The sequence below is a fragment of the Heteronotia binoei genome, chromosome 21 (assembly GCF_032191835.1).
Source record: "Heteronotia binoei isolate CCM8104 ecotype False Entrance Well chromosome 21, APGP_CSIRO_Hbin_v1, whole genome shotgun sequence".
In the NCBI taxonomy this organism is placed as follows: domain Eukaryota; kingdom Metazoa; phylum Chordata; class Lepidosauria; order Squamata; family Gekkonidae; genus Heteronotia; species Heteronotia binoei.
This window is the reverse complement of record NC_083243.1, coordinates 121,968,096-121,995,181: the sequence shown is the minus strand read 5'-3', so window position 1 is coordinate 121,995,181 and position 27,086 is coordinate 121,968,096. Positions and strand designations below refer to the sequence as shown.

The 27,086-nt window shown below is 46.2% G+C and overlaps 1 protein-coding gene across 4 annotated transcripts in view; it reads right to left on the bottom strand.

The window, feature by feature from the left end:
* The window catches only part of NELL1 (neural EGFL like 1), a 994,364-nt gene that overhangs the window by 310,836 nt on the left and 656,442 nt on the right, over positions 1 to 27,086 (bottom strand). For 2 of the 4 annotated variants that reach the window (XM_060262209.1, XM_060262211.1), the window contains exon 14: positions 15,855 to 15,977. The exons of the other annotated variants lie outside the window; for them this stretch is intronic. In XM_060262209.1, the coding sequence (XP_060118192.1) occupies positions 15,855 to 15,977 (123 nt within the window). The remainder of the gene's footprint in view (positions 1 to 15,854; positions 15,978 to 27,086) is intronic. 4 annotated transcript variants of the gene reach the window in all.

Sequence of the window (27,086 nt, the reverse complement as noted above, 5' to 3'; positions counted from 1 at the left end):
GGTCACCGCACCTCTAAAAGAATATTATAGCATTGGAAAAAATGCAGAAAAGGGCAACTAGAATGATTAAAGGGTTGGAACACTTTCCATATGAAGAAAGGTTAAAACGCTTGGGACTCTTTAGGTTGGAGAAACATCGGCTGCGGGGTGACATGATAGAGATTTACAAAATTATGCATGGAATGGAGAAAGTAGAGAAAGAAGTACCTTTCTCCCTTTCTCATAATACAAGAACTCATGGGCATACAATGAAATTGCTGAGCAGTTGGGTTAAAACAGATAAAAGGAAGTACTTCTTCACTTAAAGGGTGATTAACATGTAGAATTCACTGCCACAGGCGGTGGTGGTGGCTACAAGCATAGCTAGCTTTAAGAGGGGATTGGATAAAAATATGGAGCAGAGGTCCATCAGTGGCTATTAGCCATAGTATATATATATGTGTGTGTCTTTGTGTGTACACACACATGCATATATTGGCCACTGTGTGACACAGAGTGTTGAACTGGATAGGCCATTGGCCTGATCCAACATGGCTTCTCTTATGTTCTTATGTTCTTTTCCTGCACTTAAAGTTACAATATGGCAAAATAGGCTAGGGGGCAAGTTGGTGATGGAATATAATGACAAATCTAAAGTTGTTCATCTTTGGATTATTTCTTCTGATTTTAATACCACCATTTTCTTAAGATAACCAAAATACTGGAAGTTTCTTCAGTTTCAGATAAACTTTCAGGAGAAGGCACATGGGAGCTTTCAATTTTTTTCTAATGAGTTGCATGACTGGAAAAACCCACACATTTTTCTTCTTTAATTTTTACCTGTCATAGTATCTTGGAGTGAGATTTACAAATACAAGAGGAGAACCATGAAACCTGGGGGGGGGGGGGGGGGGATCCCATTTCCCATTGCTTCCCTCAACCATTCACCTCAGGGTGCAGCCGAGGTGTCTGCAAGCTGCTCCAAGTGCTGAGCAGCTCTTGACAGTGCCATGGCCAGGCAGGGAATGACTACTTCTACCATGGCCAGGCACAGAGTGGCTCTTAGCTTGTGCCATTGCTGCTCCCACTCTGCACTGCTGCCATGGCTGGACCTGGATTGGCTCCAGTCATCAGCCATCATTGCAGCTGATATCCGCTCCATAAACTGGGAGTGGTAAGTAAAGTAAATGAAGTCAAGAGGAAGGTATCAGAGAGATGAGTGTAATGAATAAAATGGCAGAAAACAGGCTTCACGTATTTGGCAGAGCAAATAACTGACCTAAGCAGTCTTTGAACAATGTTGGATAATCAGAACATTTGCATGGCAACAGAATTTTTCACACATTGCCTGGAAGCATGCATATCTCCCACTTAGGAACAATGAACATTTAGTGGGTTGTATCTATCAGACTATAAGCACAGCAAAAACTTGCAAAGTGGAATTTTCTCTGGTATCCCTATGTGCTACAGACATCAAGCCCCAAGAAATTCAGCATCTAGGGGAAAAGTAGAGATCTTCAAATAACAAATCATCTCTCAATCACCAACAGAAGTGCTTTTTAACAGTATGAAACAACAATAAGATACAAACAAATTTGTAATTCTCATAGAATAAAACATGCTATGGAAGTTACGTCCATATTATGTGTACCTGTGGTATGATATTCAGTGAACATACACAATGGCTGATTTTAATGTTCATCCTCCATTTATGTCAACCACAAATACACAGTTCAAATATATTAGGTTAACATATTGTTATTGTTTTAAGTTATTTACTTGTATTTGTTTACCCCAGAAATTTTGCTGGTCTCTAAGGTGCTACTGCACTCTAGCTGAATTATTTTGTGGCTTGAAGACTAACTGCCTATTTAAATAACTATGTAGATAACCATTGTGCATGCATATACTTTGGCACTAATAAGCCATAAACTGGCTTAATCTATGATAATGCTACTATCATCACTATTTTATTTCATAATTATTCCGATAATAAAATTAATATTGTATATTTAAAATATTTTTAAAATATTTTTTTCAATCAATGAGTAAACAGAAGCCATACAGCTTCATTTTAAATATATAACACTACATGTAGTATTCATATCCCCATTTTTAAATCTATCAGTTCATTAACATCAGTGTGTATGTATTTAAAAGCCTAGCATTCCCTACTCAGAATGGATGAGAGAGGAAAATATTGCATAGGAGGAAACTTTACCTCTGCCTTATTAAAAACCCAATTACTACAAGTGCAACATGTTTAACAGAAATGCAATCAGCTTTCTACATTGATAATATCTCTTATTTTCTATATAATTACTAATTTTGTCATTTCTATACATGCTCCAAATTACAAGATACAGAAGGGCTCACAGTATGCATGTAGAAGATATTAGTCCTAGCTCTTTCTTCATGCAGTCATTTCAGACTTCATCCAAAGAACAAATTCTTACAGAACCAATGAACAACTGATCTCAAATGAATACCCATAGCAAGGTTCAAACAGAATGAATGCAGAGTGATGAAATTATAGTTAACTGCAGTTCAAAATGGTTCACTAGTTTTTTCTGCTTCCAGAGATAATAAGGCACACGACAGTGCATTGGTTTGGGTAATTACTGCATATAGATTAATGATTTTTCTAAATTATTAGATGAATACCTTCCTATGATTAAATCTGTGTCATCTTCCAATGATTAATTCAGTATAGTAATCACTTTCTCAAGTTTCATCACAAACATTTTCAACAAGTTCAGTATCTTGTTTTAGCAAGGGAATGGGGCAGTTAAATCCATTATCACCTACAGACATTTTGCAATTACTGCATAGAATAGAGTACTGCATAGAATTCGTCCCAACTGCCTGCAGCCTCGCTGTAAGGATGGAGGGACACATTTGCCACCCTTGAGGGAAGAGAGGAAGACTGACAGCCCAATGGGCTTGTACTTGGGGGTGGGGCTGGCTGCAGCAGCAGCGCACCTTCCCCGTTTGTGCCAGTCTCTGTCTGGCAATCGGTCTAGGCAGAAGAGCTTTTAGCTTGCTCCTGCTTAGATCTTATCAGTTTCAGTTGCTTTTTTAGGCATTCCTTAAGCGAAGATTAGGTGGCTAGGCAGGAGCATTTTTGCTTGCTGGCTCTGGTCTTGTCAGTTCCCCTTCTGGCTTTCGGACGTTTTAAGAAAGATTGGGGGCTGATCAAGTTGATGATAAGGCAGGGCAGGAGCGCTTTTAGCTCACTCTTGCTTCATGTCAGTTTCTTTTGGCTTCCCGGCATTCCGGCTTTTCAGTGGGGTGGGATCAGGTCACTGATAAAGCCTGTGAGCTTGATTTTAACTGCAGCATGTCGCTGAGGATCGGGGCTGCTGTTAGGTCTCTGGTGAATGCAAGGACTTGGATTGGATTGGTGTATCTCCATTATATGGCCGGTTTAACCCTCTCTCCCCCTCTCCCCCCCTTTTAAAAAAGGTGTTTCTTGGGTTAGGCTTTTTGCTAGCGTGGAGTACAAACTCCTCTGGGGGTTGGGTGTGGGGGCAGTATTGTGGAAGCCACTTTTTCCCTTGTTGGTATTAGATCAAGTAGTGCGTGATGTAAAAGGCCTCTACCAAAAAACTTTTTTTTGGGGGGGGGGTTAATTTAGCTATAGTGTTGCAGCAGTCATTTTTATGTCCCCTTTTTGGCTGTCTTTTTGAATCAGAGGGCAGCCATTTTGGAAGCTGTGGAGAAGGGGCTATTTTTGTTGCAGCTTTGCTATTGTCCCTGGGGGCTTTCTTGCTGAAGAAGGTGGCAACCATTTTAGGTGATGTTCAAAAGTGGCCATTTTAGTGGAATTTTTGGCAGTTTTTTGCTCTTAGTAGTGCAGGCTGGTATTGTTAAACTGCCTGGGAAAAAAGGGACGGGGAAGTCCAAGGCAAAACATCCTGCACCTAAGGCTTCTAGGGCCCCACCTAAGAGGCCAGCTCCCCCTTTATCATCTTCAGATGAGGAGGGTGATGAGGTGGTAAATGCTGCTATTTTGCAAAAGCTTAGGGCTCTGGAGGAGGCTTCCAGAATTCTTCCCTCACAGGGTTTAGGCTTGGGGAAAAATTCTAAGGCTGCATTTCAAGAAGGTATTTTAACCAGGTTGTCTATTCTCGAGGGCAGGTCTGCTGGAAACATCACGGGAAGAGCCGGCAGTTCCGGTGGCGCATAAGGAGGTTCAGCTCCATTTCCTATGGATTCTGGAGCAGGATTGGCACTGGTACTGATTGTATCTGTGGGTAAGACCGGAGACGCCCCAGTCATACACTGGGCCGGCTTGACCGTGGGGTCCATGGGGCCCTGCTGCTCCAGCTGTTCCCAGCATTGCTACAGGGGCTCAAGGTATCTCCTCCTCCCCTGCCACGAGTACACAGCAAGCTTGGGCTTGGCCATCTGGGCAGTTTGGCCCCTATGGGCCTTGGCCAACAGCTGGGCAGCAAGGCATGTCAGGTCCCATGATGGGGGAATGGGGCTTTCCTTCCCCTTTGAGTGCCTCTTATGGGGGTGTCCCTTTCACTGCCTTACCTTTTGGGCACTTAGCACTGCTTTTAGGGGATCATTTGCTGCCAGCAACGAAAGATAAAAAGATAAAAGGGGAATATGTGGATGTCTTCACCCTCCTGTTCCAGGAGCTGGAGAAGAAAGACAAAGAGGATTTGGATCATAAGGAGAAAAAAAAATAGAAGAAATGGAAAGTTGACAGGACATTGGCCTGGGTTTTTCATATATGCTGGCGTGATAGCATGGGCTCAGCCTTGGAGGGGTGCTTCACTTATACAGTATATGGATACTATTTATAAGGGGTGCACGGATGTGTGGCCGGATTCGTGGGGCCAGGCGGGATTGAACAGAGATCTTAGTTTCTTGAGTTCTTTCCCATCCTGGTAGCTGTTTGGCTGTGGGGGAATTATATGGCCAATCACACTATTCATTTTTGGTGTGATAACATGGCTGTGGTCCATGTCATTAATTCCCTTACATCCAAGTTGCAAAGGGTTATGAAATTAGTGCGAGCCTTCACTCTGCATTGCCTGCGGCTTAACATACTGTTTTTAGCCAAGCATGTTCCTGGGGTGAATAACGGGGTGGCTGACACTCTCTCTTATAAACAGATGGAGAGGTTTCATCAGCTGGCCCCAGATGCCGATCGAGAGCCAGCACAAATGCCCCAGGAGCTATGGGTGATTGGAGAGCTGAGGTCTGCAGAGCGATAGGCCTAGCCATTGCGCCCAGCACCAGGAAGTCTTATGAACGTGCCGTATAGCAGTTTGAAGACTTTAGGTATTGCATCATTTGGCCCCTCCCGGTGGAGCAGTTGCTCCACTATAGTGTTGCTTTAAAAGGTAAGGGATTGGCCATGCGATCCATTAGGAGATGCCTGTCTGCTCTGGCTTTTGCTAGTGAGGCTTTGGGGTAAAAGGAGGAAACTGCAGACTTTCATCTGCAAAAGATGCTTGAGGGCTGGGCTAGAGAGGCCGGGCCTAATCCTGACATTAGGAAGCCTATTTCCCCTTTGATTCTTAAGGGCTTGAAGGGGGTTTGGGGCACAGTGCGTCAATCCTATTTTGAGTCCACACTGTTTCATGCCGCTTCCTTGGTTGCCTTCTTTGGGGTCCTTAGTGAGATAGTGGCACGCTCCAGAAATGATGTTTCTAGTAGTGCTTTGTTACTACAGGACCTGAGGTTAGTTGAGAGTAAGGCGGTCATCACCGTTCGACACTTCAAGACTGACCAGTGTCACAAGGGAACCGTTTTGGAGCTGAGCACATGTTCTGAGCTGGAGTTGGGTCCAGTTTCTGCTCTGGCTGCCTATTTGGCAGTACGCAGTTCTAGGGAGGGATTTTTGTTTTGTCATGTCAATGGCAGTCCGTTGACAAAACATCAGTTTTGGGCTGTGACTACTTGGGCTTTAGCTAAGCTCGGGTTGTCTGGGGTGTGGTTTGGTACCCACTCCTTTAGAATTGGGGCAGCCTCTACAGCTGCCGCCCTGGGTTGTTCTTTGGCCATTCAGCATCTGGGCCGTTGGCACTCAGCAGCTTATAAAGCCTATGTTCGCCCCCTGCTCAGTCCCTAACTTCATGGGTGGGGGGTTTAGCTTGGAGTTTGTGGTTATTGTTGCTAGTTTAACTGTTTTTCTTTTTTAGATGCTGCTGTTCCTGGCCAGAGGATTCGTGTTCTCATCTGTGGACACAGTTATGTGTTTTGGACTGCTCATCAGGCTCAGAGAACTCCAGTCAGCTCTCAGTTGGGACTCAGCCGGTGGGTTACCATTGAATGGCGGGGGCGCAGGGGCTTTCATTGGCGTGGCCTGTTGCCGTTGTTATTTCAAGGCAGTGCTTGCCCTCCTCCTCAGGTGTTAGTTATACACCTGGGAGGTAATGATCTTGGGCTGATGAAGGGCACAGCTTTGGCCCTGCAGGCAGAGGAGGATTTTAGGGCTATCAAGGAGAGATGGCCTGGGACTGTTATAATTTGGTTGGCCATGATCCCCACCTTTTTGGCAGGGTGTTTGGGATCCTTTGGGCATCGACAGGGCCCATTGCAAGGCTAATAAAAGACTTTGGATTGCCTTGGGAGATGGTTTGGGCTACTACTTGCCTCATCCGGACATTCATATTAGTTGTCCCCACCTCTATAGGGGTGATGGTATTCATCTTTCAGATGAGGGTAATGGTGTCTTCTTGGGAGACCTTCGGCAAGGGCTGCGGGTGGCCTTGGGCCTCCCAGTGGGTGCTAAGGCCTAAGCAGAGGCTTGGCCTTAGGGGTGGCAGGTTTCTGTGGTTAGTGAGCTTATGCAGCTAGGGGAGGACCAGAAAGCATCCCCCTTTTGTGGGGTTAGGGGTCTGTCAGGATCGACCTTTGCGTTTGCCGACCCGGGGTGGAAGAATGCAGACTGTCATTTGGGGCTTACCTGGAGGGTTCCTTTCATTGAATTGCCCGGCTCATCATTGGACCTTCCTGGTTTGTTGCCTTTTGCTGAGCTGGCCTGGTGTGAGCTGTGGTGTACAGCTCTAGCCAGGGGCTGGGTTGCTTGCCCGTTAAATGGCAGGGGAGGTGTCTGTTGAGACCCCTGGCCCTGACCAGGCTGCAGGTTCTGTTTAACCCTTGCCATTTATTAATAAATCAAATAAAGTGGCCCTCAGTTTAATCCAATTATTGTGTCTGATTCTTTATTTCAACTTGGGGGGGGGGCAATTAGTCCCAACCGCCTGCATCCTCGCTGTAAGGATGGAGGGACACATGTGCCACCCTTGGGGAAAGAGAGGAAGATTGACAGCCCAATGGACTTGTGCTTGGGGCTGAAGCAGCAGCGCGCCTTCCCTGCTCATGCCAGTCTCTGTCTGGCGATCGGCCCTCCCTCCCACCCTGATTGGCATGTAGGCATTTGCTGGTTGCCTCTTTTTAGGGCGGCCGGGTAGAAATTTTTTGATCCGCAGCTGATTGGCGGAACTGCTGGGGTGTTTTTTTCGCCTACCCTACATAGCATGTCAGTGGATTGGGAATTTGGCTGTAGGGAGGTGCTGTTAAATAGGTTGGTCACTTTGGTTGTGGCAGGTTTCTGTGGTTAATGAGCTTATGTGGCTAGGGCAGGACCAGAAAGCATCCCCCTTTTGTGGGGTTAGGGGTCTGTCAGGATCGACCTTTGGGTTTGCCGGCCCAGTGTGGGAGAATGCAGACCATCCTTTGGGTCTTATCTGGAAGGCTCCTTTCAATGAGTTACCCGGCTCATGGTTGGACCTTCCCGGTTTGTTGCTTTTTGCTGAGCCGGCCTGGTGTGAGCTGTGGTGTACAGCTCTAGCTAGGGGCTGGGTTGCTTGCCCATTAAATGGCAGGGGAGATGTCTATTGAGACCCCTGGCCCTGACCAGGCTGCAGGTTCTGTTTAGCCCTTGTTGTTTATTAATAAATTAAATAAAGTGGCCCTTAGTTTAATCCAATTATTGCATCTGACTCTTTATTTCAACCTGGGGAGGCAATAGTCATATTGCATCCATCCTTCCATGGTCTAAAAGAAAGAGTGCTGCTTGATAAAAGCCTGAATGTTCGTAACACTGCAACAGGGGCATCCACTGGTGGGGGGGAGCTCTGAAAGCTCATTAGTAAAGGTTGGTAAGGCATATAATTTCTTGACAATACCTAGGAACTGTTGGTTTGCCACGGGATTAGCCCATTCCACTTTAACTTGTCTTTAAAAAAAATCTCAGGGAAAGAAAAAACTCAGTCACAGTGAATCTAGGTCTCTTTTTAAATTTGAACCTGAGGCTCTGGTATCCTTGCTTACAGGGGACTCTTGGAGTCTTGAGTTGATCAGGTTTTGGCCAGTTGATATGCGTAATCATTTGCCTTGAAAAAATGAGGAGATTGTTCAGGAATATTGATTTCTTCTTCTTTCTTGTTTGACAAAAATTTCCCTTCTTTATCCTCTGACCTCAAACTGAACAACACCAGACTTCAGAACCTGCCAGCAAGGACACACTGCCCACTGCCTCTGCAAAGAGGCATATTCAACTAGGACTTTAAGACTCCATGTGATAGTGGAAACTGACATGGGAAACAACTTGGCAATTTTCCTCAAATATGAAGCAAACAACATAAACCAGGTGTGTTGAACTCATATGAAAGTCAGATCTGACATAAATGAGACCTTGTTGGGCTGGCCATGTAGGGTCGGGGTGGACCATGTCAAGCTGGACCATGTGTGTACCTATTTAAGATTAGGTAGCAGAGATATAAACTTTATAACGGATACAAACACAATTAATTTTTTTAAACTTAAAACATGCTGAAAATGTTAGCACTCGTTGGTTTTAAAGGTGCTTTCTTTGTATTTCTCCCATGGGATCCAGGGAACTGGGTAAAGGAAGCTCTGGCTCTTTCCTTCCTTCCCCAGGGAACGGGGGGGGGGGGAGAGAAGCCTCATCCAATAGAAGAAAGAGATGCTTGGCTCAGTACCTCTGCTGTGCGATTGAGAGAGCCTGGAAAAACAAGCTCTGCCTCTCCTCCCCCTTCCTCCCTCAGCCAATGGAGAAAATAGAGATTTTGCTCTGTAGCTTCTGTGCAGTTGAGCAAGCCTTTCAAAGCAAGGTGTTATGGAGAAGGAAGTAGATGATAGCCAGTTGCTTGGGGGCCTGATAGAAGCCCACCGGGGGCCTGATTCGGCCCCCAGACTGCATGTTTGACACCCCTGACATAACCTGTTGATCCAAACCAGGAAAAGTAGTTTTCAAGACACTGTTACAATCACCTAAGCAATCAGTAACCAACTGTAAAATTCTAACAATAAAACCTGCTGTTAACATTTGCATGACTTCTTGAAATCAGCAGAAAACCCACAGGCACAAAGCAAATAATTAAAAATGCTTTTATACATAACCATGTAAAACACTGGTTTCCAGGGGGCATGCAATGCTCACATGGGTAAATTCTCCAGCTGGTAGCAAAAACTGCCAAGCTGCCTAAAATGCAATGAACGTGGCTACCAAAAACAACCAATCAAAAAAGGTCAGCTGAAATAGGTTAGCTGAAAACCTCTGAAATGAGGTTACTACTGCTAGACCAATTAACCATCAAACTGATGATTCAGTCTTTTATTTTGGACTATAACATTTCCCCAAAAGAAGACAGAATTGATATATATTTTGTATTCTTATTTCAGAGGGGACTTATGTGAAATTGTTGATAAGCAGAATGTCACTGGACAGGTAGTTCTCCTAGTCTGTGTGCTGGAGAAGGTTGAATGAAATGTGCCAGAGGATGCAATTATGTATTTCTTCCTCTATGATTGCAAGTGTTATATGGGCAATGAAATGGCTATAACAGTTGTGCTTCATATGTTTATATGGAAGGGCTTCTAGTCTCACTGGTGGAGATCCTGATGGCACTTGGGTTTTTTGGCCATTGTGACACAGTGTTGGACTGGATGGGCCACTGGCCTGATCCATCATGGCTTCCCTTATGTTCTTATGTTCTTAGCATACAACATACTAAACTCGAATCTAGCTGTTCTACTGCAGACTAACATGACTGCTCTGTGAAACTACACAATGTATTGCTATATTGTTGTTAGAAGGATATCAATCTCTGTATGGTTGATATTGTAAAACTGTATGAAGTTTTTTTGACATGTGCTTTTAGTGGTGGTCATGTCAAACATATTGGAAACAAACTGTCCCAAAGCTGGCTAGTTCAGCTATTCTATTACTTATTGGAATATGGATAGTTTCCACTGAGAAAGAGCACAACTTTAATGGCAAAGATTAGGTAAATAGAAGAAGCCTTAAAAACATTAGTACTCTTCTTCATGGTAACCTTGCCAACTAGTAATCTTCCCAGTAGGCTTACTAATGTGTTTTTCCCTGTGTTTTCAAACCACAGTTTTATACCATTTCCTTTCTTGATAATTTATAAGTCCAGTTTGACAGCATCTTTCCCTTAATCATGATGTGAAACACTTTCATGTGCAATACCTATGATGAAACACAGAATATTATTTCTGAATTCATTTATCCTATCCCCTGAAGAAATCATTGGGCTTGTTACTGTTTGTTTTTCAGAATAGTTTTTTCCCTGTATTATGTTTTCAATTCAATCATAGTGCTGTAACTATTACTTTTAACTATTACTTGGGGGCAGAGCATAGCTGAAGTTAAGCACGTTACTCTCGCAGAGAATCAGTTCGGTGTAGTGGTTAAGTGTGCAAACTCTTATCTGGGAGAAACGGGTTTGATTCCCCACTCCTCTACTTGCACCTACAGGAATGGCCTTGAGTCAGCCATAGCCCTGGCAGAGGTTATCCTTGAAAGGGCAGCTGCTGTGAGAGTCCTCTCAGCCCCACCCACCTGTGGGGGAGGAAGATAAAGGAGATTGTGAGCCACTCTGAGATTTGGAGTGGAGAGCGGGATATAAATCCAATATTTTCTTCTTCAGTTTCAGTGAGGAGGAGGAGATTGGATTTATACCCTGCCCTTCACTTGGAGTCTCAGAATGGCTTAAAATTTTCTTCCCTTCCTTTACTCACAACCAGAGCTGGCTTTCCCACTAGGCAAACTAGGCCAGTTGCCTAGGGTGCCAGGAGGGTGGGGGTGCCTAATTGGGCTTCCCCCATCCTGGTGCCCCAGGCAAGTGCCTAGTTTGCCTGCCTCCTCCACCCACCCACTGGCCACCACTGCCACCATCTGCCCCTCCTTTCCCTTCCTATCCCTTTGCTCCCTCCCCCCAGCACGATCATAGTGTTCAACGCCTGGGCCATACCAACCACTACGCAGCGTGCATCTTACCTTTCTGAGAATGCGCTGGAGGAGGCTTGGCTCCCCCTCCCTTCTGCTTCTGGAAAGGAGGGGGGAGAAGCCTCCAGAGCATTCTCTGAAAGATAAGATACACGCTACATTGCGGCTGGTACAACCCAGGTGTGGTGCACTATGATTGCGCGGAGGGCACGGAGGAGGCAAAGGGACGGAAAGGGAAAGGAGGGGTGGGCGGTGAAAGTGGTGCACTCTGGGAGGTGACGGGAAAGGAAGGGAAAGAAAGGAGGGGGTGGGCGCTGCAGTGCAGCGCCCTCGGGAGGGGTGTGACAAAGCGCGGTGCTGTGTTGCAGCGCTGCGGGAGGGGCGGCAGGGAGGCAGCAGCAGGGGAGTGCCTGCCTGGGATGCCACGTGCCCTTGGGCCAGCACTGCTCACGACAGACACCCTGTGAGGAAGGTGGGGCTGAAAGAGCTCTTCAAGAACTGCTCTTGAGAGAACAGCTCTGAAAGAATGGTGACTGATGCAAGGTGAGCTGTATGTGGAGGAATAGGGAATCAAACCTGGTTCTCCAGATTACAGTCTGCTGCTCTTAACCACTACACCAAACTGGCTCAATGGTAGGGTTAAGCATGTGCCACTGAAATACTGTTGTTGGAATTTAAGTGTTTAAATTTAGCTAGTTGTGTTTAACTTAGACTAGAATGATGTTTATAATATATAGATTGATGCTGATAGGTAAATTAGGTAGCCTACAATTAGGAAATACATGTCTTTCTGTGATCTGCAAAAACTCCAATTGGCAGGGAACTTTATTACCTTTTATGACTATCCAGACCAAATGGCTAAGCCACATTGTTGTATCATGTGACCACAGCCAGTTTGCACTCTTAAACAACAAACTGCATGTATTTCAGCCCACAATACCTGATCCCCTCATCTAATGAAGTGTGCTTAGAGAGCACATGAAAGCTTACGTTCTCAATAAAACTTGGTTGGTCTAAAAGAAGCACTTGACTCCTGCTTTGTTCAACTGCTTCAGACCAACACGGCTGCCTTCTTGGATCTATCTACTTGGAATTAAGCGTTTAACTTTAGCTAGAATGTAGTTTGTGTTTTGACACAGTAACTATGAAACACTTCAAGTTTAAATGTCTAGCTAAAATATTTATTTCCATGCATTTGCTACACTTTGCACTGTCATTTTATTCTTTATCTTAGAAATAAGAGCCCTGCTGGATTAGCTTAACATTCCTTGTATTCCACAGTGTTGTCTCCCACAGCAGCCATATGTCCACAGTTCACCTCAGCTGTTCCCGCTGCCACTCAGCTGAATGGTAGGAGCAAACTGGGAGGAATGGGGGCAAAGGTCAGTGATATGATGATGTCATTTTGGGCACAATTTGGAAATTCCTGGCCTTGTTCTTGGCTGTATTGGAGCAATCTGCCTGGGTCTCTATTGCCTCCTTCTCCCAGCCTTCCTTGCATGGGTACATCAGGCCTCTGGCTGTCTCCAACTTGGGCAACTGGGACAGGATTGAGTTGGGTCTGGTTGTAGACTCCCATCAGAAGTGATATCACCACATCATGAAATATCAGTCCACTGCCAAAGAGGAAGCACCCCCTCCCCCAACCAGTGCATCTTCCATGGGTTACCATTGTGCTGGCAGCCCTGTGACACAGGGTACTCAGCTTCAGAGGGGAAAGAGTGTACTGTGAGCAAGTTAAGCTTGATTTTCAAACACATACTATGTATAAATCAAATAATCATAACTTTATATTCAGTTGCTCAACATGTATGAACTATTTTCACTAAAATACTTTTTAATAATTATTATTATTGTTGTTGTTGTTGTTATCATCATCATCATTCAATTTATAGCCTGCCCTTTCCCAAATGGGCTCTGAGTCAATAATACAAGGTTAAAAACAGATACATATAATAAAACAATATACAACCTAAAAGCAATATAACAGTCTAAAACCAAACTCCAACTCCAAGTTGATGGTATCAGTTGCCTCCACTCCTTCCATACAACCTCCAGCTGGTATAAGATAAACGGGTCAACAGAGTTATTTCATCAGGGTTCCTACAGTAGGGAGGTCACAGAATACTTGTGTGAAATTTCTGTGCCATCTACATACTTATCACTAAATGATTGTAGGATTGGGTAAATGATATTTAAGTACAATTTGAACATTTTTACTTAAAAAACAATTTGATCCAGAATGTCAACTGATATACAACCTTATCATTTAACTGTGTCACACAAAGTAACATCCAGTGTTGATGGGACTTCAAATTATTACTTTCCAACAAAATATGAATGTGCTTGAATATCACATAGACTTGTCTGCAGGAAGTGTTCATGAAATGGAACTATATTTTCCCCAAACAAGCTACAATGTTTTGGTAAAATAAATATGTTTTAAAGAAAAAAAAGAATTAAAAACAATGCAAAACAGGAAGCGCAGAACTAAAGAAATGAAGACCCGTTTTACTCAGCTAGCAAGAAAAACACTTGGACTCAATCAATTTCCAGTACTGGAGGTCATCTTGTCCCATATATGTGCAAAGCGCTTGGCAACAAATGGACTACTGCTACAGAGCCCCTGCTTGGCAGGTGACTGTTGCTGCACATCTTGGGAGCACTCCACAAGTGCAGCAGCAGACACACAGCCCTTTCTACTGGGAGCCATTCCCTGTGTCACATTCAAACTATGCATGCAAAAACTAGCAGATAGAACTACGTTATTGCTTGCACAACCATATTAAGAACAAAGGTAAATTATTAGGAAAAGGTAAATAACTGGAAATTCAACTGTCATTTACCTGCTTTGAATTTGTTACTTATTAGGTAACATCATCTAGTTAAATATGCTTCAGTGATGTTTTGTGAAATTACAAATTGCTTTTAAAACTCAGGAGACACTTAAAAGCTCCCCAACAAGCTTAACTTGAAGAAAACTAGCTGCAAATTTTGAATATATATGCAGCCCTGACATCCACCTCTGCCACTTCTGACTATGGCATTTTCCTAATGATTTTAGCACTTCTATGAATACATGTACACCAATCCATTCTATTCATTCCATATGACAGGGAATGTAGGCAGAGCTGGCATGTGGAAGTAGGGCACCACCTTGACTGGTGTACCTTTGGGTGCCCCCCCATGAACCGGGCCCAGGGCTTGCATCCTGTGCACCTTGCAAGATGCGCGGGATGTGACTGTTGACTCCCCCTGCTGCTGCTCGGGCTTCTTGAAATGCGGGAGACAGGGCTTGTGTCCCACGCGCCTTGCAAGGTGCACAGGACACGACCGTTGGCTCCCTCCACCTCCGATCAGGAAACCTGAGGGGGGGGGGGTTGAGGCTGCTTGATGACATTACTTTTTGTGATGTCATTATGCCACAAGCACACTTCACACATGCAATTTTTTTCTAAAAGGAGCTGGGGGAATGCTGTGCTGCAGTCTGCCTTCAGCAGCAGAACCCCCAGTGCTGGCCCTGAATGTAGACTTGACTTGTCAGAGACACTTTGAATCCCACTGACAAAATTCATTCAAATGAGCATGAAGTATGCCCAGAAAGGAACAGTTAAAAGAACAAATAAACAGAGTTCCATACAACTTGCTGAAGGATTTAAGCTTCAAGCAACTATGATCCTTCTAGAATTCAACTTACAACTCTTTATGTAAATTCTCCCATCCAGAATCTTAACTGTGGGAATTCCCTCCTAATGAAGTCATGTGAAAGAGTAGTAATTTTCAGCTAGATATGCTTTCCTTTTGCAACTGTTTAGAAAGTCAGAAGATGGCAAATCACTAAATGACCATTAAGTGTGGTCTGTATTCACACACATCCAATAAAAGAAAAGAGAAAACACATTAAATAACCTTTGCTCTCATGATTATTAGTCAGCAATTGAACCAGTAAGCAATGCATATTTTCTTTTTTCATCTGTTTAAAGCAGATTGTATGTATGTGTGTGTGTGTACGTACCATGTGGACATTGCACACAAACTTGGATTGTATCATGTATATTTTATGACCTGCTCAGGGCCTATAACAACAGTGATATCTCCAAAACGCAGACATGCAGGTTATTAGAGTACAGTAAAACAAACTACAGCAAAAACACTCCTGACAAGATACATCAAAACCAAAAATTCTGTCTGCCACTCCTCACATTCAGTGGCTTTTGGGAGCTTGCTCAGCTATAAAAGAAAATGATAGGCCCCGTTTAAAAGACACATGGATCTTGTTTAAAAGACAGTTACTCCAGCTTAAAAGCCATATGCAGTTAAGCCCAAAAGATAACCATGGGATCCACTGCATTGTACTGCTGAAAAAGGCACTCGAGACAGCAATGAAATTAGTTGGTAAGTTATGCAAACCTTATTCAGAAGCAGTAAACTAAAAGGTGTTTTAACTGCCTAAAAGTAAATTATGCACAGATCAATTCTCATAATGCCTGCTTATGCTACAGTCACCAGCTAATAAATCAAACACTGAATTCCTAGAAGTGCTCAGCATTGTGAGCGGCTTTAACTCAGACAACTGTCAAGAAATATTAATAGTGTCTACTGCTTTTATCAGTTCTTGGAGCAACAGACCCACCTCGGCAGATGGTCCCATTCCCCACATATCCAGGTTTGCAGGTGCAGCTGTGTCCCCTGACTGTGTTAGTACAGATTGCATTCTCATCACAGTTGTGCTGTCCACTGTCACATTCATCACGCTCTATGAGAAAACAATGCAAGAGAAATTGAAAGAAAAGTGAGAAAAAAGCAGGGGACTTTTCAGCTTCCTGATCTGTCATTTGAAACATTAGTTAGACCTAATGACTGGATTGCTTCAATGGCTGAAAGCAGCAGAAGAGAAGTTAAAAAACACTGACATAGATAGTTAATATTTCAGATTCATGGCAGATCAGCACACATTTTAGACCAGGAGTGTCAAACTCATTTGTTATGAGGGCCGGATGAGACATAAATGAGACCTCATTGGCAGGGCCATGTCAGGCCGGGCCATGTGTGTGCCTATTTAAGATTAGGTAGCAGAGATACCAGGGCTGGCACATGGGAGAAGGTGAGGTAGGTGGCTGCATGGGGCACTACCCAACCTGGGGGCACCACCTGGTGCCCCCTTACTCCCCCTTGCCCATGCAGAGCGCTCTTCCAAGCCTGCCTTGAAGGGACCACTTGGCCACTCCCATGAAGATGCCACTCAGCTGCTTTCAACCCAAAAGCAGCTGGGTGCCGCTAATAATAATAATAATTTTTAATTTATATCCCGCCCTCCCCGCCGAAGCAGGCTCAGGGCGGCTTACATAACATAATATAAATACAATATTTCCAGTAATCAGATAATAAAAAACAAATTACCCCATTAAAACATAAAAACAGAACATCAATAAAACAAATTTAAAACACAGATCAGTTTGGTGCTACACATATAACATAGCTTGCATAGAGATGGAATACTACTTCCTTATTAAAAAGCCAGCTGGAAGAGGACGGTTTTACAGGCCCGACGGAATTGGTTAATGTCCCGCAAGGCCTGCACCTCCTCTGGCAGCTGGTTCCACCAACGGGGTGCTGTAACCAAGAAGGCCCTATCTCCTGTTGTTTTTAATTTGATCTCCTTCGGCCCAGGGATTTTCAGCAGATTTTGGGAGCTAGATTGAAGCACTCTCTGGGGAATATATGGGGAGTGACGGTCCCTAAGGTAGGCAGGTCCTCGGCCATATAGGGCTTTAAAGGGAGTAACCAGCACCTTGTACTGGATCTGGTACACAATTGGCAGCCAATGCAGTTCCCGCAGCCCAGGCCGTATGCGCTCCCACTTAGGGAGCCCCATTAACAGTCTGGCTGCTGTGTTCTGCACTAGCTGCAGTTTCCGGGTCCGGCACAGGGGCAGCCAAATGTAGAGGGCATTACAATAGTCTAACCTTGAGGTGACCATTGCATGGATCACTGTTGCCAGGTCATTGCACTCCAGGAAGGGAGCCAACTGCCTCGCCCATCTCAGATGAAAAAAGGCGGATTTAGCAGTGGCTGCTATCTGGGCCTCCATTGACAAGGAAGGCTCCAGCAGTACCCCCAGGCTTCTGACCCTGCGCACTGTTTTCAGTGGCGCACCGTCAAAGACCGGTAGGGGAATTTCCCTTCCTAGACTGCCATGGTCCAGTCACAGGATTTCTGTCTTTGTTGGATTCAACTTCACCCACTCAGCCTAAGCCAGCCTGCCAAGGCTTGCAGCGCCTGGTCCAGACTTTTCGGGACATTGGCAGGCCAGTCGTCCATCAGTAGATAGAGCTGGGTGTCATCAGGGTACTGATGACAACCCAGCCCATATCTCCGGACAATCTGGGCAAGGGAACGCATGTAGATGTTAAACAACATCGGGGAGAGCACCGCCCCCTGAGGCACCCCACAATTAAGCAGGTATCTCTGGGATAGCTCTCCTCCAATCGCCACTCTTTGTCCCCGACCCTCCAGGAAAGAGGAAAACCATTGTAAGGCCAGCCCCTGAATCCCTGCATCAGCAAGGTGGCAGGTCAGTAACCGGTGGTCAACCGTATCGAACACAGCCAATAGGTCTAACAACAGCAGCACTGCCAAACCGCCTCGATCCAGATGCCGCTGGAGATCATCCATGAGGGTGACAAGCACTGTCTCCGTCCCATGGCCCGGGCGGAAGCCAGACTGGTATGGATCTAAGACGGAAGTGTCATTCAGGAAACTCTGCAATTGTAACGCCATTGCCCTCTCAATGATTTTACCCAAAAAGGGTAAATTTGAGACCGGCCAGTAATGTGCCAATTTGGTCGGGTCTGAGGTAATCTTTTTTAGGAGAGGGTGGACCAGGCTGAGTGTGCTGAAGCAATCCAAGGTCAAACCAGAAGACAGGCACGGAGCCTCGAGTTCATTTACTGTATCCAATATGGCGGGGAGGTTGAGGCGGAGCGACGCAACCTTGTCTGCAAAAAGCTTCGCAAAAGCCTCACAGCCTATCTCTAATTCCTTAACATTTGGCCTGCCTTGCGGCAGTGTTGTCAGGTTCTGAATCGTCTTAAACAATTGCGCCGGGCGCGAGTTTGCAGATGTAATCTTTGCTGCAAATCTTTGCCTTGACTGCCATCTCATAGGACCTCATAAACTCTCTATAAGATGTTCTAGTCGCTTCATCCCAAGTACGCCGCCATTGCCTCTCTAACCGTCTGAGTCCCCATTTCAGCTGTCGCAGCTCCGGGGTATACCACGGAGCCAGCTTAACACGGGGGTGCAAAGGGGGAACCAAGGTGCAATCTCATCAGCGGCTCTGGAGAGCTGGCCATGCCAGGAATCCACCAAATCATCGAGAGAATCGCTAGAGGGCCAGGGATCCCATAGAGACGTTTGAAACCGCTCTGGGTCCATCAGGCTCCATGGGTGAGCCAAAATAAGCTCGCCGCCTAAACAGGTTTGGGGTGGAGCATTCACATGAGCCTTAAGGACAAAGTGGTCTGACCATGGCACTGCCTCTGCCATTACATCATCCACCATAATCCTGGCCGCAAAGGTCAGATCTAACATGTGCCCCGCCTGGTGAGTGGGCAATGTCACAAATTGGGAGAGTCCCAGTGTCACCATGGATGACACCAGGTCCAGCGCCTGACTAGAGGCCGTGCCATCGGCATGGACATTGAAGTCACCCAGGATCACCAGCCTTGGGTACTCCAATGCCCAGCCTGTTGCAGCCTCAATCAGGGCTGGTAAGGTGCTGCCAGTGCATTAGGTGGACGGTACACCAGCCAGATCACCAACCCCTCCCCAACGTCCCACGCCAGAGCAGCACATTCAATACCATCAATCTCCGGGGCCAGGAGAGCCCTAAAGGAGTAAGCCTCTCGTATGATTAGAGCCACCCCTCCCCTCACTAGTCCGTAATTGGTGAAAGACTGAGTAACCCAGGGGAACCGTTTGAGAGAGGGCCACTGTATCCCCCTCTCACACCCAGGTCTCAGTCACGCATGCCAGGTCCAGGTCCTGTTCGAGTAAAAACTCTCGGAGGACAGTGGTCTTATTATTTATGGACCTGGCATTGCATAACACCAATGACGGAGGTGAGTCATTCAACCTGGCCCTACTACCTGTCACCATCGGGATGGGACACAGACTGGAAGGTGGTCGAGCACTACCTGGTCTCGGTCTCCTTCCCTTATATTGGTGTCTGTTCCCACCGTCATACCTCCCCCTTCCCAGGAGTACTGGAATCCCTAGGCCAGTCATCACCCACTGGCTAAAACAGTGCACTCTTGGGAGGCTTCCAAGAAAGCCTCCGAAGAGCGTAGTGCAGGGGGAATGCGGTGGAGCAGCAGAACTTTTGTGTACTGCCTGTTGCTCTCTCATCCCCGATGACATAACTTCTGATGATGTTATTGTGCTGTGCACACGCTTTGCTCGTGCACTTAAACCACCTTAAATGGAGCTTGCGGGGGAAGGGGGCACGGCGCGGAGGTCTGCCTCAAGCAGCAGAATCCCTAGCACCAGGCCTAAGAGATGCAAGCTTTATAAAGGACACAAATGCAATTAAAGATTTTTTAACATTTTTTTAAAAATGCTTAAAACATTAGAACTCATTGGTCTTAAAGATGTTTTTTTTTTTTATTTCTCCCATGGGGACCAGGGAACTGGGCAAATAAGACTCTGGCTCTTTCCTTCCTTCTCCAGGGGACCAGTAGGTGGAGGAGCCTCAGCCAATAGAAGGAAGAGAGACTTGGCTCAGTAGCTCTGCTGTGTGATTGAGAGAGCAAAGCAAGCTCTCCCTCCCCCCTTCCTCCCCAAGGAAGGAGCCTTAGTCAAGGAAAATAGAGGTTTTGCTCTGTAGCTCCTGTGCGATTCAGCAAACCCTGCAAAGCAAGCTGTTATGCAGAAGGAAGCAAGACTAGAGCTTTGGGAGAGAGCAGGAAAGGAGTGCTGCTACAAGGCTGAGCGTTTGGTTTCTCAACAGCTGGGGGAAGTTGCTGAGAGTCTGAGTTTGTGTGGTTTGTGTGGTTGCTGGGGAACTGCTGTTTGTTTGTTTTGGGTGGGCTGTAGGTGATTGTAGGTGATTGTTGCTCATTGGAAGTGTCAGTGTTCCCTGGGGCAGACTGAGGTCCCACCCTCTTTGCAGATGGACCCGGAACGGTTCCAAACGGCTCTGTGGGATCCCTGGCCCTCTGGCGATTCCCTCAGTGGCCTGGTTGAGATATGGAATAGCCAACTATCTAGGGCCATTGAAAAGATCACACCTTGGCGCCCTCTATGGCCTCGGAGTAGGCTGGCTCCATGGTACACCCCGGAATTGCGCCAGCTGAAACAAGGCCTTAGACGGCTAGAGGGGCAATGGCGACGCACCCGTGACGAAGTGACTAGAACATCTTACAGGGAGTTTATGAGCTCCTATGAGATGGCAAATAAAACATACTTTGCGACCAAGATTGCGTCTGCAAATTCGCGCCCGGCACAATTATTTAGGATAATTCGAAATTTTACTATATTGCCACAAGGCAAGCCAAACGTTAAGGAATTGGAAATAGGCTGTGAGGCATTTGCGAAATTTTTGCAGACAAAGTCCAATCACTCTGCCATGACTGCCCTGCCATATTGGATTCAGTGAGTGAACTCGAGGTTCCGTGTGTGTCTTCAGATTTGATCCTGGACTGCTTAGACCCGCTCAGCTTGGAGGAAGTTAACAGAATCCTTGTCACTGCATGCCCAACTACATGTGATCTGGACCCATGCCCCTCCTGGTTAATTAAGGCCTGCCGGGAGGAGCTAAGATGTCCTATACGGGACATCATAAATAGATCTCTTTCAGAGGGCACTTTTCCAATGCCCCTGAAGGAGGCAGTGGTCCGCCCTCTCCTGAAAAAGGTTACATCAGACCCGGCTGAATTGGCTCACTATCAGCCGGTCTCAAATTTGCCCTTTTTGGGCAAAATTATTGAGAGGGCTGTGGCGTTGCAGTTACAGGGCTTCTTGGATGATGCTTCCACCTTGGATCCATACCAGTCTGGCTTCCATCCGGGCCACGGGGTGGAGACGGTGTTGGTTGCCCTCATGGATGATCTCCGGCGACATCTGGATCGAGGCGGCTCGGCAGTACTGCTGCTGTTAGACCTATCGGCCGCGTTCGATATGGTCGATCATCGGCTGCTGACCCGCCCCCTTGCCGACACAGGAATTCGGGGGCTAGCCCTACAATGGCTTTCCTCCTTCCTTGAAGGTCAGGGACAAAGGGTGGCGGTTGGTGGAGAGATGTCCCAGAGACACCCACTTAACTGTGGGGTGCCTCAAGGGGCAGTTCTGTCACCAATGTTGTTTAACATCTTTATGCGCCCCCTTGCCCAGATCGCCCGGAGACATGGGCTGGGTTGTCATCTATCTACTGATGGGCGGCCGGGCCGCTGACACCCCTGTAGATTTGGACCGGGCGTTGCAAGCCGTGGCGGACTGGATTAAGCTGAGTGGGGTGAAGCTGAATCCAGCGAAGACAGAGGTCCTTTGCGTGGGTCGTGGCGGGCTGGGGGGGAAGATCTCCCTACCGGCCTTTGACGGTGCGTCACTGATACCAGTGCGCATGGTCAGCAGCCTGGGGGTGCTACTGGAGTCCTCCCTGACAATGGAGGCACAGATAGCAGCCACTGCTAAGTCCGCCTTCTTCCACCTTAGAAGGGTGAGGCAGTTGGCTCCCTACCTAGAACGTAGCGACCTAGCAACAGTGATCCATGCAATGGTCACCTCAAGATTAGACTACTGTAATGCCCTCTACATGGGGCTGCCCTTGTGCCGGACTTGGAAACTGCAGCTAGTGCAGAACGCGACGGCCAGGCTGCTAGTGGGACTGCCCCGGTGGGAACACGCACGGCCTAGGCTGAGGGAACTGCACTGGCTGCCAATTGTATTCCGAGTCCGCTACAAGGTGCTGGTTATTACCTTTAAAGCCCTATATGGCTGAGGACCTGCCTACCTTAGGGACCGCCTCTCTCCATATGTTCGCCAGAGAGCACTGAGATCCAACTCCCAAAGTCTTCTAAAAATCCCTGGACCAAAGGAGGCCACACTGAAAGTAACGAGGGAGCAGGCCTTCTCAGTAATGGCTCCCAACTGGTGGAATCAGCTACCGGAGGAAGTGCGAGCCCTGCGGGACGTTAACCAATTCCGCAGGGCCTGCAAAACTACCCTCTTCCAACAAGCTTATAGGGAACTCTGAATGTGACAACTAGCCATCTGGAAAGACATCCTACTGAATATAGCACCTTTAATTTATTATGGTTTTATAATTTTTATGTAACTTTTAAACTGTATTTTAACTGTATCTTTTATGAATTGTATAATTGATCATGGTATACCATGTCCTGTTAGCTGCCCTGAGCCTGCTCCGGCGGGGAGGGCGGGATACAAATAAAAATTATTATTATTATTATTATTATTATTATTAGGCTGCACCTTGCTAGAGGCACCAAAGGGCTCTTGGCCTGGGGCTCTTAGCCTGTAGGTTAAGCCTGGGGGTTCTCTGGGAAGGTGGGTAGTTCCTCACGAGTAGTCTCAAGTGGCAGTTGGTAGTGAAATTTACAGGAAAATCAAGACAAAGAGAATTTTGCAATGAATTGCAGCAGCATGGCTGGTGAGGGAGCAGAGGCAGTGACATGTAAAGACTTAGGATGTTTGTATTTCTACCTGAGAGTGGCAGCAATTACACTTGCAGCAATTGTTAAGAGGAGGAGAAGATATAGGGACTGGAGGCACGATTGTCCACACTGCAGTGTATAAAGGAAGATGAGGATTTTCTTGACAAAATGCATGCGGCGCTCTCGAAAGGACAAGAAGAGGAAGGGGAAGTGATAGCAATTGGAAGAGAACCCAACACAGGAGGAGGGTTCATGGGAAAATGTAACCTGAAGGAGAAAGAAAATCAGGAGATGTTTTGAGCCTCTGCTGCTCAGCAATATGTTTCAGGATCTCCCCACAATAACTGATTCTGAACCATTGGAACAAGGGCTACTTCCCCAGTCTCTGCAAAGCTTGAAGAAAGTTTCTCAGGATCCTGTGGATAAGAAGCCTGGAGCTTGTGCTTCCCAATGTAGGAAGAGGAAGGTGGTGGTAACTGGAGACTCCTTGCTCAGAGGGGTAGAGCCGAAAGTGTGTCAACCAGACTTGTCATCCTGAGAGGTTTGCTGTCTACCGGGTGCATACATCCAGGATGTGACAAAAAGGATTGGAAGACTTATCAAACCTATGGATTATTATGCTTTTTTGCTGATCCATGTGGGAACGAATGATACTGCCCGTCATAGCCCTGAACGTATTAGAAAACACTATGTGGCTCTGAGTCAGAAGGTGGAGCTGGGTGCACAGGTTGTGTTCTCATCAATTCTTCCTGTTGAAGGTCGTGGCTTAGGATGAGAAAGAAGAATACTTCAAATAAACGACTGGCTATGTCGATGGTGTCGTCAGGAAAGATTCAGATTTCTGGATCATGGCTTACGCTTTCAAGATGGTGGTCTTCTATCGGGAGATGGTTTGCACCTTACGACGGTAGGAAAAAAAGTGTTTAGTAACAGCCTTGCTAACCTAATAAGGAGGGCTTTAAAGTAAATTGTATGGGGGAGTGAGACAATAATTCAAAGCCTCGTATGATGCCAGAAACTGGGGATAAGAGCACTAAAGATTTGCAGATAGTGGCACATACACTAGGTAATGTTAACTTGCAGCTATGTATGGAAACTAAACCTTTGGGATGCATAAAACATTGACTCCGATGTCTCTACACTAATACACAGAGTATGGGGAACAAACAGGAGAAACTGGAAGTCCTAATACAAGAAGGAGACTATGACATAATAGGTCTTACTGAAACTTGCTGGGATGACACTCACAACTGAAATATTAGGATTCAAAGGTACAGCTTATTTAAAAGGGACAGACAAATGAGAAAGGGTAGAAGCGAAGCAGTATATGTGAAGGAGGTATATACTTGTGAGGAAATATGCGAACCTGAGTATAGCAGTGCAATTGAGAGCCTCTGGGTAAAAATAAAAGGAGTAAAAAATAACAGTGATCTTATGGTGGGGGTCTGCTATAAACCACCAAGCCAGGCAGAGGACTTGGATGAGATACTCCTACAACAGATTGCAAAGTTCTCCAAGAGAAGGGACACAGTGATTATGGGAGATTTCAATTACCCGGACATCTGTTGGAAGTCCAACTCTGCTAAAAATGAAAGGTCAAATAGATTCCTGACTTCTCTTGCTGACAACTTCATTTTCCAGAAAGTGAAGAAGGAAACAAGGGGATCTGCTATCTTGGATTTGATTCTCACCAACAAGGAAAATTGATTGAAGAAGTAGAAATAGTGGGCACCCTGGGCAGTAGTGACCATGTGATTTTGGAATTTACAGTTTTAGTGAAGGGAAAAACTATATGTAGTCAGACTTATAGGTTGAACTTCAGAAAGGCAAACTTCAATAAACTTAGAATTATGTTGGGTAAAATCCCATGGTCAGAAATACTTAAGATGAAGGGGGTTCAGGAGGTTTGGGAAAAGCGAAATACTGAAAGCGCAATCAAAGACGATTCGTATGAGAAGAAAAAATGGAAGAAGCCTAAACAAGCTGAGTTGGCTCCATAAACAGCTCTCTAGAGACTTGAGAAATAAAAAAAGACTCCTTTAGGAATTGGAAGGAGGGCCTTATAACCAAAGATGACACTCACAACTGGAAATCATCAGTGCTTATAGAGAAACAGTTAGGAAAGCTAAAGCTCAGTATGAGCTTAGGCTGGCCAAAGATGCTAAAAACAACAAAAAGGGGTTATTTTCTTATGTTCAGAGTAAGAAAAAGAGCAAGGACATTGTAGGCCCATTGTGAGGGCAGGAAAGTGAAATTGTAACAGGCAATGAAGAGAGGGCAGAACTGCTCAATTCCTACTTTTCCTCAGTCTTCTCTTCTGTGGAAAACAATGCTCAACCTGGCAAAAACAGAACATATAAGGAGGGTATGAAGTTCCAACCTAGGATCAGTGTAGGGATAGTACATAAACACCTAGTTTCTTTAAATGAAACTAAGCCCTCAGGGCCAGATGAACTGCATCCAAGGGTTCTAAAAGAGCTTACAGATGTAATTTCTGAACCTCTGGCTAGTATTTTTGAGAATTCTTGGAGAACAGGAGAGGTGCTGGAAGACTGGAGGCGGACGAATGTTGTCCCCATCTTCAAGAAGGGGAAAAAGGAGGATCCAGGTAACCAGCTTGACGTCTATACCTGGAAAAGTTTTAGAACAAATCATCAAACAGTCAGTCCAGGAACATTTAGAAAGGATGGCTGTGATTACTAAGAGCCAGCATGGGTTTCTCAAGAACAAGTCATGTCAGACTAACCTGATCTCGTTTTTTGAGAAAGTGACTACCTTGCTGGATCATGGGAATGCTGTAGACATCGTTTATCTTGATTTCAGTAAGGCTTTTGATAAGGTTCCACATACTATCCTTGTTGACAAGTTGGTAAAATATGGTTTGGATCCTGTTACCATTAGGTGGATCTGCAACTGGTTGACAGATCGCACCCAAAGAGTGCTTGTGAATGGTTCCTCATCCTATTAGAGAGGAGTGACAAGTGGAGTCCCTCAAGGATCTGTCCTGGGCCCTGTTTTGTTCAACATCTTTATAAATGATTTGGATGAAGGAATACAGGGAATGCTTATTAAATTTGCAAGTGATACTAAATTGGGAGAGGTTGCAAATACAGTAGAAGACATAAACAGGATTCAGGATGACCTTGACAGGCTGGAAAACTGGGCTAAAGCCCTGGATCGAGGCGGCGTGGCGGTGCTGATATTGTTAGATCTGTCGGCCGCATTTGATACGGTTGATCATCAGTTACTGGCCCGCCGCCTCGCCGACACGGGGATTGGGGGATTGGCCTTACAGTGGCTTTCCTCCTTCCTCGAAGGACGGGGACAAAGGGTGGCCATTGGGGGGGAACGGTCCCGGAGGCACCCACTAATATGTGGGGTCCCACAAGGGGCAGTTCTCTCCCCGATGTTATTTAACATCTATATGCGCCCCCTTGCCCAGATTGCCCGGAGGTTTGGACTTGGGTGCCATCAATATGCTGATGACACCCAACTCTATCTGCTAATGGATGGCCGGCCTGGCTCCGCCCCAGAAAGCCTGGACCTAGCATTGCAAGCCGTGGCAGGCTGGCTCAGACTGAGTGGGCTGAAGTTGAATCCAACGAAGACAGAGGTCCTGTGCTTGGGTCGCGGTGCCTTGGGAGGGGAAATCCCCTTGCCAGTCCTTGACGGTGTGCAGCTTAAAGCGGCACACAGGGTCAAGAGCTTGGGGGTTCTTCTGGAGCCTTCATTATCAATGGAGGCACAGATAGCGGCCGCTGCCAAGTCCGCGTTTTTTCATCTTCGTCGGGCGAGGCAGTTGGCCCCCTTCCTGGAGCGCCGTGACCTAGCAACAGTGATCCATGCTACGGTCACCTCGAGACTGGACTACTGCAACGCCCTCTACATGGGGCTGCCCTTGTGCCGAATTCGGCGGCTGCAGCTGGTGCAGAACGCGGCGGCTAGGCTGTTGTTGGGGCTCCCAAGGTGGGAGCACATACAGCCAGGGCTGCGCGGACTGCACTGGTTGCCGGTGGCATACCGAGTTCGCTACAAGGTGCTGGTTATTACCTTTAAAGCCCTATATGGCCGGGGACCTACCTACCTAAGGGACCGTCTCTCCCCATATGAGCCCCAGAGGGCACTGAGGTCATCTGGGAAAAACCAGCTGAATATCCCTGGGCCAAGGGAGGCCAGACTGAAAGCCACCCGGG